Source organism: Aptenodytes patagonicus, chromosome 7 (genome assembly GCF_965638725.1).
Source record: "Aptenodytes patagonicus chromosome 7, bAptPat1.pri.cur, whole genome shotgun sequence".
Taxonomy (NCBI): domain Eukaryota; kingdom Metazoa; phylum Chordata; class Aves; order Sphenisciformes; family Spheniscidae; genus Aptenodytes; species Aptenodytes patagonicus.
In genome coordinates this window covers 38,357,730-38,371,287 of record NC_134955.1, presented here as the reverse complement: position 1 = coordinate 38,371,287, position 13,558 = coordinate 38,357,730, and the positions used below count along the sequence as shown (strand labels likewise).

Genomic DNA, 13,558 nt, shown 5'->3' with positions numbered 1-13,558 from the left:
CTCGTGTTTATTCACGTTCACATCAGAGCAGGAGTCTGGTCCACGGCGGTGCGGGAGGCTTGGCGTGTCACCCCGGGCCCACGGGTGTGCTGGTCTCGCACGGCCACCGCGCCCAGCCTGCCCGGAGCAGTGCCCGCTTGCCGAGCGCCTGAAGCCTTTGGGTGCCCTGCAGGTAAACGCTCCCCTAAGATAAAAGCAACCTCCGGTTTTTAAAACCACAGGCAGAAGTTGCAGACCAGCTTCAGCAAGAGCCGTGCCGCCGACCCTCCCCAGCGGGCGCCGTACCTGCTCTTTGTCACCTCTCCGGCCCCCCCGCAGCCTCAGCCTTCCCCCGGTCCTGGCGGACGACAGCCCCCTCCCCGGGGCCGCCGCCGCGCTCCGCCGGGAGCGGGGGGCGGGCGAGGCCGCGGGCCGGGCCGCCGGGCACCGCCGCGCCGCTGCCGGGGGTCGCCGGGCCCCGGTGGCGGGCAGCGGGCGGGCAGGGGCGGGCAGCCCGGCAGCCGCGCACCGCTGCCCGCCGCCCCCCTCCGGGGATGCTACTCCCTGACGTCAGATGTTTGCTCAGTCTTTTGTTCAGTTAAAAATAGTTTCACGCAGCAGCTTACCTGCCTTGGGTGGCGGCTGTTCGTGGGCTGCGTCAGGGAAGCGTTTTTGGCGAAATCAATCATTTCCTTCTCCCTCGGATCTGTGATCTCCGCACCTAAATTAATTATATCAGCATGCGGGAAACTGGCTCGCAGTCTTCAAAAACCAGCATTTTGCTGCCTGAAACACACGAAAAGGGAAAGTTTCTTTGTAATCTAGCTGTAACAGAGCTTTGTTATCAAAGCTAGATATTTCTTACTGCGACCCATTGAAGTATACGTACTGTCAAATATTATCATTACTCTAGCAGCCTTTACTTTTTATTATTTCCCTTTGCGTCTCATTCATGGCCGTTACCGTGTTGTACTTGCAATTGCACATTAACCTAGTAAAATAATTGCTTTATAGCAGATTACTTGCAGCAGGCATTTATTCTTCGTCTCCCGATTCTATGGAGTTATTAAAAAGTAATGGATGCCGAGACAATCAAGGAATATTTCCTAATTAAAGAGGAAAAATGGGACCGCCACCATTTTCCACTGTTTGTGGGCCAGTTCACGTGCTCAGATTACACACACTTTTACATCGCACACACACGCGTACATAGCATATGCGTACGGTGCGTCTCACACACGTACACGCGCACCTATACCGCGGTTAGTTCCCTATTGCTTACAGAGATTAAAGAATAACTTGAAATCGAAGACAAATGAATCGACAGGAAAATTGGTCACTTTTTTCCACTTTAATTTCTTCCCACGTTACAGTGAAACCCTGCGTCCTCAGCTAGGTGGGCAATTAACCACCCAGCGCCTGCTGTCCTGTAACCATCATCCCGCCGCATAGTTTATGGGGCCGAAGTTTTTCGACAACTCGGTAACCTTATTTTATTGTTGTGTGCGCGTGTGACACATAATCTCCCACACGTGCAGATCTATCGGATCTACGTCGTGTGCGTATGATTTTATAGCTTATCTTAGCCGAACTGCTCCTGGGTGGCAAACCTCTCCGTTGCAGAGCGCACCGTCCTCATTTCAATACTATTTCGTTCTCGGAGCGCGCATGGTAATTCTTTACAACGAAATTGCTTCCCCTCTGGTTCCTATATTTTAATTTAGTGAAGGACTGATTAGCTGTGGCTTTAAAAGGGCCAGGTCCGCGCTGGCTCGCAGCGTCACCTCTCACCTCTCCGCAGCCCCGGGCCGGGGTCACCGCGGGGCCGCGGCGGGGGAGCGGGCAGCGCGGCTCCGGCTCCCGCTCCGGCTCCCGCTCCCGCCGCGCCTACCTGCGCGCCCCGCGCAGCGCCCCGCGCCCCGCGCAGCGCCCCGAGCCTGCCTCCGGGAGCAAATCCCCCGTCCCCCCCGCTGGAGGGGGAAGAGCAGCCCGCCTCTGCCTCTGCCTCTGGTGCACCGCTGCTGAAATGAATCATCGCGGAAACAACAGGAAGATGCGGCTCTGCTAGGGGGAAACAATTGTTTGGTTTATTTTAATTTGCATCACCCTGGTTTAATAGCACCCTTTCTTTTGGCTTCGGGGGCGGGGGGAGGAGATCCGGCCGGGGTGCATCGTGCTGTTTAAAGGCTTCGTGTAAACTTCCACGTTTTGAAAGAATAACTTCCAAACCCTGTGTTTGATTGTATTCAGACGTGTGCCCAGCTCACATCGATTTGTGGAGGCATTGAAGGCGTAAAGACCCGTTGATAACATTTCAGGTCGAGTGTACCTAAATCAGGAGACTCTCCCTTCTCTGCCAAATCCTGGAAGTAGTTTAACGGGGGGGGGGGGGGGAGGGGGGGGGGGGAGAAAGAAGGAAAAAAAAAGTACTTTATTTTTCAGCTGTAAAAATGCATTTCAAAGAGGGATGATGTTGTAACAGGAGAGACTACAATAAAAATCACAGGTCGCTTCTGAAAAGGTTTCATTCTGAGCAAATGTTTCGAGTATGTCGGATCCTCATAAAATTATACTATGGACTTTATTCTGACGATTATTGGAAAACACGGAATGCATACAAAAATACGAGCAAGAAAGGGTCAAAATGAATTTATTTTCAGACATGAACTGTGAAAGGTGCAAGTACGTTTTCAATAGTTTTGATCTTTATCAAATGATCGATGCAGATAAAGGCAAATAATGAATATTCAGGAAAATACAATTAATTTTAAGAAGTTACCTTTCCTTGGGTGTACCGGTGCATTTACAGAACTGGTGCGGAGCCATCGCTCTGTTTATTTTTCTAATGACTACCCAAATTCCAGCAATCCACAGAGCAGTAACAGCTTTTTCCATGTGTTTATCATCGAGGTTGCAACAGGATTCGCCTCGATTGTTCTGCCTTTCTTGTGTTTTCCTTTCTTCCCTTTTCTGCATTTCCCAGATACATTCGCTTTGGTTGCAAAAATAAACAGCGGAGTTTTTAACAGCAATTTGCGATGATAATGGTTACTGATCCCATTCTTTCCATCATAATCTTCAAGTGGTTTAAGATTAATGATGGGAGGTGTTTTAGCAAGGAGTGTGGGTTCTCTTCTCCAAAGACCATCGCTATGATAATTTACTTAAGATGTTGACAAGACTGTCAGTAAGGCTAATTTTTTATTAAGCTGCGCTGTAGCAACTGTAGTGAGCGTTTGTTGTTGTTGTTATTTAAGCACACTGTATTTTTGAATGCCTTCCTATAAATATTGTTATTTGGTCTCTGCCTAATGGATTTGCAATTGAGATGATTCCCCTTGCCTTTGTTTCAAGGAAGGTATCTTCTGGTATTCTGATAAATATTCTCTTCCACCCTCCCCCATTCCCTTACACGCACATTTTTTGAAAGAAAATAAATTTGAGCAACTACTGTCTTGGTCCAGCAAGCCAGATCTTTTGCAAAGCGTTGTTTTGGCTGGACTCTATCTAGGCACAGCCCCGAACCGACGGGACTAGACGCAGGTTTGAGCCTTGGTTTTGTGTGATTTTTTTTTTTTTTTTATAAGGGGCAAAATAACGCTTTAAACCATAAATAGGCAGCTGTAGTACCCCGGTGTACAAAGAGCCTGGGGTGCCTTTTTAAACGCGGGCGATTTACGACCGTACCGGCGGCTCCCGAGCGGAGTTCCGCCTTCTCTGCCCACCCCCGGCACCCCGCGGCTCCCCGCCGGCCGGAGCGGGTCCTCCCGGCGGGCCGGCACCCGCGGACGCGCAGCGCGGCTCCCCGCCGGCGGGGCCGGCCCCCCGCGGCGGGCGGCGGCGCACCCCCCGCCCCGGCCCGCCGCTCGCCCCGCGGGGTCGCGGTCGGGGCCGGGCCGGGCTCTCCGCACCCCGCGCTCCTGCCCGGCCGCTTCTCCCTCCCCTCCTCCTCGGGGCTGCCGGTGAGCGGAGCCCCTCGGCGGGCGGCGGGCGCGGGCCCGGCGGAGCCTGCCTGGGGAGCGGGCTCGGGCTCGGTGCGGGGCCGGCGGGCCGGCACGCGTGTGTGCGCGCAGGACGGCAGAGGGAGGAAGGCGCGGAACAGCCTGCTCCCTCCGAGGGGAAAAGTCTGGGGTGAAATCGCAGCAGATCGGTTCATTTTACCCTTCCGTCGTGTTTTCAATAAACGTGAACCCTATAAATTACCGGGGTCACGTGACACTCATTTGGCAGTGTTTTATTGCCCTTTTCGATCCCCCGGTCGCTTCGCTCCGCGCCTGCGGCGGGGCGCGCAGGGGGGGCCGTGCGGGGCGCCGGGCGGCCGGGGCGCAGGGAGCCAAGTTTGGGCGGCGGCCCCCTGAGCACCGCCCGCCCTGCCGCGGGGCCCGGGGGGGGCGGACAGGGGCGCGCTGCCCGCGCGGGGCGGCCGCGGGGCCGCCCGTCCCGCCCGTCCCGTCCCCCCCCCCCCCTCCGCGCTGCCAAGCGAGGCGCAGAGCAAACGGCGGGGGCTACAACAGCCCGTTTCTCCTCCTTGTCGGCCTCCCCTCTCCCCGCTATGGGCAGCTCTGTGCTCTTACGGAAAGGGAAAGGACGCTTTCGTAAACAGTTTATATTACGGTCCTCCCAGGCCAAAAGGGAGGCGCGGGGGCAGGGGCACGCTTCCTTGCGGCGGGCGCGGCCCTCTGCCTGCGCGGCCCCTGCGCCGCGCGTTTAATCCCCCCGGCGCGCAGGGAAGCGCGCAGCGCGGGCGGAGGGCTCCTCCGCGGCGGCGCCGGGCGCGGCCAGCAGGGGGCGCTCCGACGTTGCGCCTGGGAGCCCGCGCCGCCGCGCCGCGCGCCCGCCCGCGGGCACGCGCGCAGGCAGGCGCGCGCATGCACGGGCCGGCGAGCGTCGCGTCGCGCCCCTCCGGTCAGGTGCGGGCGTTACCGGGCGCTGGACGCCGCGTGCGCGCACTGCGCCGCGCGGGTCCCCCCGCGCCTCCCTCCGTGCGCGTGCGTGTGCGTACCGCACGTTGCGCCACTTATTAAACACCACGACGAATTGTCAACATTATTTTCGCCCGTTAGTTCCGCCGATCCGGGCAGGATTTATTTTCGGGTCTCGGGTCCCGGAGCTACAACGCGTGATTTCTTTGCCTGAAATAAAATTGGTCAAATGTTGACAACCTTTAAGCCAATCCAGCGCTCGAGATTACTGATGGGAAACTAATGAGAAAATATCAGATCGTCCGGCCTGGGGGCTCCTAATTAAATCTTAGCTGATTGAAAAATAAAAGCGGGTTCGGGGGCGTGGGGGAGGAGGGAAGAAGCTCCGGGCTGAACTTTAGCTCCCATTTTACGTGCTATTTCCCCAGCGCACCCCTCCCTCCGCTCTCCCCCCCTCCCTCTTTAAAAAAGCCTGATGCTGTTTCGCCGGTTATTTCGAGAGATCCGAACGCGACGATCGTTCCTTGCCCGGTAAATATTAAGGCCTTTAAGCAACGCGATTTAACTAATTAGAAAATTTACATCATTAAGTCTCAGGGAGAGAAAAAAGGAGAAACAAATCTGTCAGTCATTTTAAAAGAGACAGGCCCTATTGAAGTGTGAAGAAATCGGCTCTAATTCAAAAAGGCAATCGGGCAGAAAAAGCCCTCAACATTACCCTGCTAGTTATTAATCAGAAGGGGTTTCCCCCCTCTCCTTCCCTGTAATGGCAAGAGCTGAAGCACATCGTTAGTTTCTCCCAAAGCTGCCGCACAGTTTCCATTCAGGTTTTTTGCCACTCGTCCATGTCCCGCGTTAATAGCGAGTATTTGGCCGTTCAAGGCTCATCGCTTTGAAAATGTTTCCGAACTGGGGAGCCGCGGCCGCAGAAAAAGAAATAAGGCTCCCGGACTCCTCGCCCCCGCCTCAGCCAAACCCGAGGGCTGCCGTGCCCCGTCCCCCGCCCCCATTAAAGTCAGGTCCTAAAGTAAGTACGCTCGGTGAGAACTAGGTTATGGCTTTGTTTTTCTCCCTTGCCCTGCATTTCTGAACGCAGACACACGCCTGAGAGTGGAAAGCCCCCCCCCCCCCCCCCAAGGACTAGCTGTGTTTAGCGCCACGCACCAGACTCGAGCAGAACAATATAAAACTTGAGTGAAAATCAGAGAGCTCGGATTACTAATGCCGGGTCGTTAACGAAGTGATGCGGGACGCGCAGCGAGCGGGAGGAGGAGTTGGCGGCCCCCGGTTTCGGGAGCGCAGCTGGGGTGGCTGCACGGGGAGCTCGGAGGGGGGGGAGAAATGAAGCAGCTTGGTCCAAACCACAGAGAGCGTTACACCTCGTTCTCGCTTTCCCCGTCTCTCTCAAACGCGCTCTCTAATCCTCCCCTTCCAACCGTTCACAGCGGACTACAGCATAAATAATAAATACATCCTACTCTGCGTTTTCTCTCTCCTAATCTCCAAGAGTCTGACAGTCGCTTTAATCAAAGGACTTTGCACTGGTTCTTCATGGAGCTAATTTAAGGAATTTTAAACACGCTTCGGACAAAACCAGGCGATAGGGGCCTATTTCTGATCTCACGGCCCGGGGACGAAGTCTCCTGCGGCTCGGGGAATTAACCCCGTGTAAATGGGTTCAGGATCAGCCTCCTGACGGGGATTTTACTCGGCAGTAGCCTGTAAATACAAAACATTCAGGCAAAAAAAAAGCCTCTGCCAGCCCTATTCCGGCTTCCATTTACGCCCCAGTGTTAACCTGTAGTCATCTGTGCAAGTAGATGCTTACAGAAACGTGAGGTCCTCGCCAGGACCGGACGCATTCCTTTATTAAAGAAAGATCTTTTGGGCAGCCCCGCACGGCGTGTGACGCCCGGGCAGGCAGCCCGCCGCCCCCCGCCCGGAGAGCTCCGGCCGCGGTACCCAGCCCAGCCCGCGGGCCGCCGACCCGCGTCCCTCCGCTCAGCCCCGCTCAGAGTCTTCGCGGGGGGGGGGGGAAGAGGGACTTCTTCTTCGAAACACGTGCCCCTAAATTGAAACGTGCCTCCGTTCCTCCATAAAACCAGCTGAGGCCGTCAGCCTTTGCGCCCTGTGGAAACGCAGTAAGGCAGACTTATCTGCCAAAGAGAGAGGAGCTGATCGCCAGTGCGAAATGGCGAGGGGAGGGCAGAAGGAATAGCCTTGGCTCCCCCGCCCCCTTTGCGCCAGTTTGTCTTGCAGTTATTCAAAGTGATTGAGTTTTCTGAAGAAGGCCCTTTAGAGAGAGAACAAAACGAGCAACAACCTCTTCCCCCAAAACCAACATGAATATCAACCTGTCCACTGGCAGGGCTTCGGAGCTTAGAGGCATTACAATAAAATTTACGGCGTCCTTAACAACTCCCAAGCAAAAGCATTAAAATTCCCTTTAATTGAGAAAACATTGATTTTTAACTCTGGAAAGAACGAACCCGTAATTTAATTGCAAACTTTCACCGACAGAGCAGCATCTCAGGGAGGCCACATTCCATCTTTAACAGAGCCACTTTATGGAGTGATAAAAGCGAAGAAAACCTGACAAACAGAGAGTCGCAATTGCGAAAGAAAAGTTATTTGCCTTCCCTTTCCCTCTTCTCAGCTCCAAACTATCGCACTCTTCCCTCCCCCTTCACCCCCCGCCCCCCGATAACAAAACACAAGTGTAAAAGCAAAGGATTTTGGATCCAGGGGAGAAGCAGTAGTTCATATTTTAAATAACGATTTGCCTTTACCAGGCAAGGAGTGATGCCAAGAGGCTTAAGGGAACATTTTCACAAAATGGTAGCCTCTTTCAAAAAGGAAACTAATCGGATAAAATTTCCTTACTTTCCCTTGTTCGTTAAAAAAAACCCCATTGCTAAAGGGAAAGGAAAGGGAAATCCCACCCTCGCTTTCTATCTTATTTCTGTATCGGTTTTTGGTATTATAGGAGAGTAAAGAAGTTTTTGTTTGGTGGTTTTTCATTGATCAGTCACTCTGAGCTAATGTAATTATCCTCATCAATAGAAGGCTGCAGAGAGAATCATTATGTGGGTGACATTGATAAATGATCACCCAAGAGCTGCCTTTTCTCTTGGGCACCCCCACATATGACCCTCCCACATACACAAGGTAGCCATAGAAACACCTTGAGATCTTCAAACACTGCTGCGAATGGGAGAATACAGAGAAAGCGAGAGAAATCCAACTTCACACACTTTCTGTCCCTGCTGAAGCCTCCTCCCCATAGCACGGAGCCACCGAGCCGGGCTCCGCTCTGCCGCCCTGCCCCGCCGGCGCGCAGCCCCGGCCCCGCTCCCTCTCAGGGCACCACATTAAGTATTGGGGGGTGGGGGTGAGGGGCGTTATGGGGATTGCTTCTTTTTTTCCTCTCTCTCTCTCTTCCCCCCCCCCCCCCCCCCCTTTTCTCTGGAAGAGTTAGGCAATGAGGTTGCACGCACCATCAGATGCACCGCTCTTTCTCTACGCATTGTGGAACCCCCTAGCTTGAAAGTCGCTCTTGGAGCTGCGCACCTACAATATCCACCCCCTCCCCAGTAACGCGGATCTTAGAAAATGGTTAAACCCGAATTATTAGCAGCGATTTTTTAGTCACAGGACTACACAAGAAGATTCTGTGTTTCTTACTAAGGCAAAGATTAATGTTTTTTTCCGGCCGCAGACCCCTTTTATGTAAGCAGATTCTAAAATATTGAGAGCAGTAATTGATTCATAATGATCCATAAATCGATGCGAGGAAGGGGCCGAGGGTGTTTATTTATTTTATTCCTAAAGCTGCAAGTAAAGTGGCTTTGACACCGTGTGGGGACGAAGGGGAGGAGTTGTTTAGCTGTGCGGGGTCATCCATCATCACTGTCGCAGAGACTCTGCCCAGAGGAGCAACCTCCCTTCTGTCTGTCTCTTTCTCGCCACCAAAACTATTAATATTAAAATCCGCCTGCAAACCTTTCCCCCACCCGCCTCTAATCTCGCACCGTCCCTCTCAGCTCCAGGGTGCCGGGCTTCCCCAGCCTGGGAGCGGGCGCGCTCTTCTTCAGCGCCGTCGGGTTTTATTTTTTCCAAAAGTGCTGTCAGAAGAGTTCAAAAGCCGGCCCCGCTTCCTCCCGACTGAACCCGGCGACGTGGTAGGGGAGACTTGCAGGGCGGAGACACCCGCCCGCACAGCGGAGCCCTCTCCTGCCCCTCCGCGCAGCGCGGGGACGCGGCCGCGCGTGGGGAAAGGATTCGGGCGTTTTCCGGGCTCCGCGGGGTTTCTTCCCGGTACGCGCACCGGGGGTGTAGTGGGGCTAGTGGCTGCGGCCCGGCCCCCGCAAAGGCGCCGCCGGGAGACCCTCACTCCCCTCGGGAAGCCACGGGAGCTGCCGGAGCGATGGGCAAAACCCGCCGGCGGCACCGGCCGTGAAAGCGGGTCCAGCCTGTGCCTCCGCCGCACCCCTTCTCCCGCCCGGCCCCGGCCCCGCCCCGGCCCCCCATCCCTCGCAAACCTGGTCTGGGGCAATTTTCTCTCCCTCGCTCTCTCTGCGGCTATGAGCGAAAGGGGGGGAGCGCCTGGCTCCCCCCGGCATCTCCTCTTCGGCCCCGCGGCGCCCGCTCGCCGCGGCGGGCAGGGCTCGGGCGGCCGCGCTGGCGGAGGTGCGCTTCCCTCCTCTCTTCGCCTTAAAGGCAGCAAAATCTGGAAGAAAAATCCCTCGTTTGTGGTGACTACAGCTCCCAGCCCAGACCCGCTCGGAGAAATGGAAATCTGGGATTATAAACATGTGTGTGTGTAAACAAAAGGTGTTTCTTCTGTTACCCTTCGTTTCCCACAGCATGAGCAATTTTTATTCAGACTAGAGTATTTTCTTTAACACTATAGCGCTGTCAAAACACTATTCCCGTTTTGGTTGCCTTTGACAGCTGAGCAGTTCTTAAAAATACCAAAATCGGAACCTTCCATGCTAAACAGTAAATCTCAGATGGAGAAATCTCTGCACGTTATTGTACCTTGGATTCCAGCAACACATCTCACGGAGAGCACAGCCCAAAAGGGGGGAAAAAAGAAAGAAAATAAAAGACAACACAGCAGTGCAAACATTTAGTTCATTATAAAAAAACAATAATCTACTATGGGTAAATTCTTCCCTGTCCTTCTACCAGTGCAAGGACGTTTTCTGACATTTCTCCTCAAATTGTAAAGGAAAGATCTGCAAGGAAATAAAGTACCGATTAAAAAAGAAAAAAAAAAAAAGCAGCCTCCCTTTTAAAGTGCTAACACAAACAATCTTGCCTTCGTATTTTCCGCATCCACAGTAATCGGAGAATTTGGAAATGGGAACCCAGGGTGTGCTCTTCTTACGCGACTGAAGGGTCGATGTGATTTTAACCAGGACAGAGAGCATCAAAGCCAAGCAGGGAATTATCATCCTTTAAATTTCATACAAATGCCTGGAAAAGATGCCCACAAAGCAGGACCCGATTGCTAAATAAATCCTCACACCCATTCCACTGGCATCCTCCCTTCTGCTGCCAGCAGTGTGGGTCCATTTACTCAGCTCAGAAATTAAACATTAACTACGAGGCTGAGCCTCTTTCTACATTCCAAAGGTAAAAGTTGTCAGTCAAAGTTTTTAATAACACCCCGGCCAGTTGGAATGAGGAGGAGGAGGGAGGAGGAGAAGGGTTACAAATTTACAGATGTTGAAGTCGGTAAGGTTTGTTTCCTAGAAAGTTAAGGTAATTACAAGCCCTTTCCCACTCCCCTCCTCCCAGAAATAAAGCCAGAGCTTTCTCCTGCTCTTCGGGCCCCATCCTGCTCTCACTGACTTAACAGCGCCACCGAGGGCAGTGAAAGGCAGCTGTTTCTAACAGTGCTGGTGTCTTCCTAGTTCAAACTCTCCTTCAGTTGCTTCAAAATGCCACAAGCTTTTGTTTAAGTAAAACCAAACCCCCACCCGTGATTCTGCACCAGCTATTTATATACAAAATGTCAAACTAACATTTTCCCTCATTAGTTGAGGGTCTTCCCCCCCCTTCTGAAAACAACTGAAGACAAGAAAAGCAGTAAAACCATCTCGAAAGCTGGATTACGCAATCCTCACACAAGTAAAACCCTCATTAAACTCAGAGCTGCTTTTCTCCTCCTAAAACTTCCGAACCGACTCCTGTGTTACAGCCCTTCTTCACCTCTGAGCTGAATAGCTGGAGTTAAGGTCTGTGGTGGTTCTGGATGCACATCCACTTCACCCACGTGGGCTTACTGGCCGCGTTTCTGGGCCTTCACAATTCACTCAGCTTCTATGTTATTAGGAGATAGTACGGATATTAAGACACAGCTCTCTGAAACGCAAGCTGGTGAGAGAATATTTCAAGTTTTGTTTAATCTGGCATAAATATAATATTGATAATCAGCAGAAATATATAACCTCAGATGTTCTTTCATCCAATTATTCTGTTAATGCTGATGACAAGCTTGTTTCTGATTTTTCCAACCTTTCTTCTCAGTGCTGATAAGAAATGTATTTGAGACATCTCTCCCGATAACTTCAGTCTCTCCTAAGCATGATTAAAAACGCAAAAGCCTAACAAAAAATCAAAAATGAAATATTTATTACCGCATTTTGTGACTTAACACCTTTTTTTTTCTTTTTAAAACATAACGTCACAGTCCTCATACAAGTATTTTAATGTAAATTTTGACAAAGCTTAAAGGTAACAGCATTTTCTTCTAGTGAGGAACACGTGCTGAGAAAGGAAGAATTCATGGACATACAATACCAATTCCACAGCAGATCTGATACTAGCAAAAACATTCTTTTTTTTTTTCAATTGAGGTAAACACATAGAATATCTAACATGAAACAATTAATAGACCGAACTCTGTACGAAGTTTGTTACAGTATTCTCTTGCTTTTTTTTCCCAAGCTTTGAGTTCATGATAAAGTCCTAGGTTTGGTGCAAAGACCGTTAGTAACTTCTTTCATTGAGGAAAGCTGCCCAACTTTTAGTTTTGTTTTGTCCAAAGCCAAGGCTCAGAACTACTGGAAGAAGCTCCTGCTCTGTCTGTTCTGTCTTTTAAATCTTCACCTGCAAGCTCTTTGAAGAAGAGTCCAAAAAAAAAAAAAAAGATTGGGGAGGAATAGGGAGAGACTTAATGAAGCACAAACTATAAAGATCTGTTTGAAACTAAAGGACACATTTTATGAAGGAACAAAACGAGGGAATGGCAAGGCCTTCTTGGAACAGTCTTCTGAGTGATGAGAGACCCAGCAAGACTTTTCGTCTTCATCTCCAGGGTAGTTCTTTTCTCACTGGCCAAAACAGGTCTTTCATGGATAGTGACTTCACTGCTGAACCAAAACAGTCATTCTTTTGGGAACAACACACATAGTGTGGAAAACAAGGATTTTTTTTCTTCTAAAACTATTTGAGGCAACGTAACGGAGTGATCAACAGAAATGTACAAGTTAACTTAGTTCCTATGTTTATACTACAGTAGTTATAACTCTTGGAGTCTTTTTTTTTTTTCCAGAGGATCTGTACATGGACATTTTCATTTCAGTGAGCCCATGATTTCACATTTGTGTTCTTGTTTCGTTGGTCCTCTGTTGTTGATGAAAAATGACAAAAAGTAAAAAATAATCACAGCTGTCTGGAATTTCGTATTAAGTGTCAACATCTGGTCAAAGTTCAAAAGTCTTAAAATAGTTTTTGTTTTTGTTTTTGTTTTTGTTTTTTTTTTTTGTTTTTCCCTTGAGTTCCCTTATACTATTGGGCATGAATGTCCATAACCTGTCCACCAACACTGGGGTCTACAGAATTTAACATTGTGGGGCTCTGTGCTGACATGGTCATTCCAGGGTGGGTAGGGGGTCCTCCGTGCATCATCATGGCTGGGTGATGGGGGTGACTTGGCAAATATGAATGGATTGGGGGTCCATGTCTTAATTGAGTAGGGTGTGGGGTCATCTGGGGAGCAGTGTAACTTGGCTGTGCCATACTCATACCCATAGGACCACCCTGAGATACGTAGTCCCCTGGCATGCCTTGCAAACCTAGACAAAAAGGGGGGAAAAAAAAAAGCAGGTCAGATTCCTCAACGTTTTTACAATTTACCCATCTAAAATGAACAGGAAAAACAACAGACACTGCAAATCTTCCATCTAAAATTAGCTGCAGATTCTTGCCAATGTTTGCAGACATTCAAATTCTAGTTTGCATTTAATTTGATCATTCAGCAGGATAATGCACATAACAGAACTAAATATTGAGCACAACCGAGTATCACGAAATGTAAGTGTACTTTAAAAAAAACCTAGTGGGTGAATTCCTATGATAAATTTTACAAAGACACTGGCTATATGTAAAGACTTGTCAATTGAGCATAAATATCTGATTTGCTTCTCTTTGGTATTTTAAAAATGTAAAAGGCTATATCCTGTCTGGGTTTTGCCTAAGCAGTATCAATGCAAATTCCACACACAGATCAATGGGCCAAACTGCATAAATGAACAAAACTGAGATACCAACAAAAGTCTTGATCTTTGAAGTGCTAAGCAACTCCTGAAAGATGCTGAATGCTTTCAACACTCAGTTAAGTCAATGGGGTATGCTGCTGCTCAGTA

General features: G+C 50.7%; 1 protein-coding gene and 1 long non-coding RNA gene across 7 annotated transcripts in view; both read right to left on the bottom strand.

The window, feature by feature from the left end:
• Positions 1–9,575, bottom strand: part of LOC143162839 (uncharacterized) — a 46,419-nt gene extending 36,844 nt beyond the window's left edge. For both annotated transcript variants that reach the window (XR_012995802.1, XR_012995803.1), the window contains exons 1-2: positions 9,443–9,575; positions 606–765 (exon numbers count right to left, since the gene is read on the bottom strand). This is a non-coding gene — a long non-coding RNA (uncharacterized LOC143162839). The remainder of the gene's footprint in view (positions 1–605; positions 766–9,442) is intronic.
• Positions 9,576–11,521: 1,946 nt separating this feature from the next.
• Positions 11,522–13,558, bottom strand: part of MEIS2 (Meis homeobox 2) — a 175,425-nt gene continuing 173,388 nt past the window's right edge. For 3 of the 5 annotated variants that reach the window (XM_076344925.1, XM_076344924.1, XM_076344926.1), the window contains one exon: positions 11,522–12,988. In XM_076344925.1, the coding sequence (XP_076201040.1) occupies positions 12,702–12,988 (287 nt within the window). In that variant the 3' untranslated portion in view covers positions 11,522–12,701. The remainder of the gene's footprint in view (positions 12,989–13,558) is intronic. The other 2 variants (XM_076344927.1, XM_076344928.1) reach the window with 1 other exon arrangement.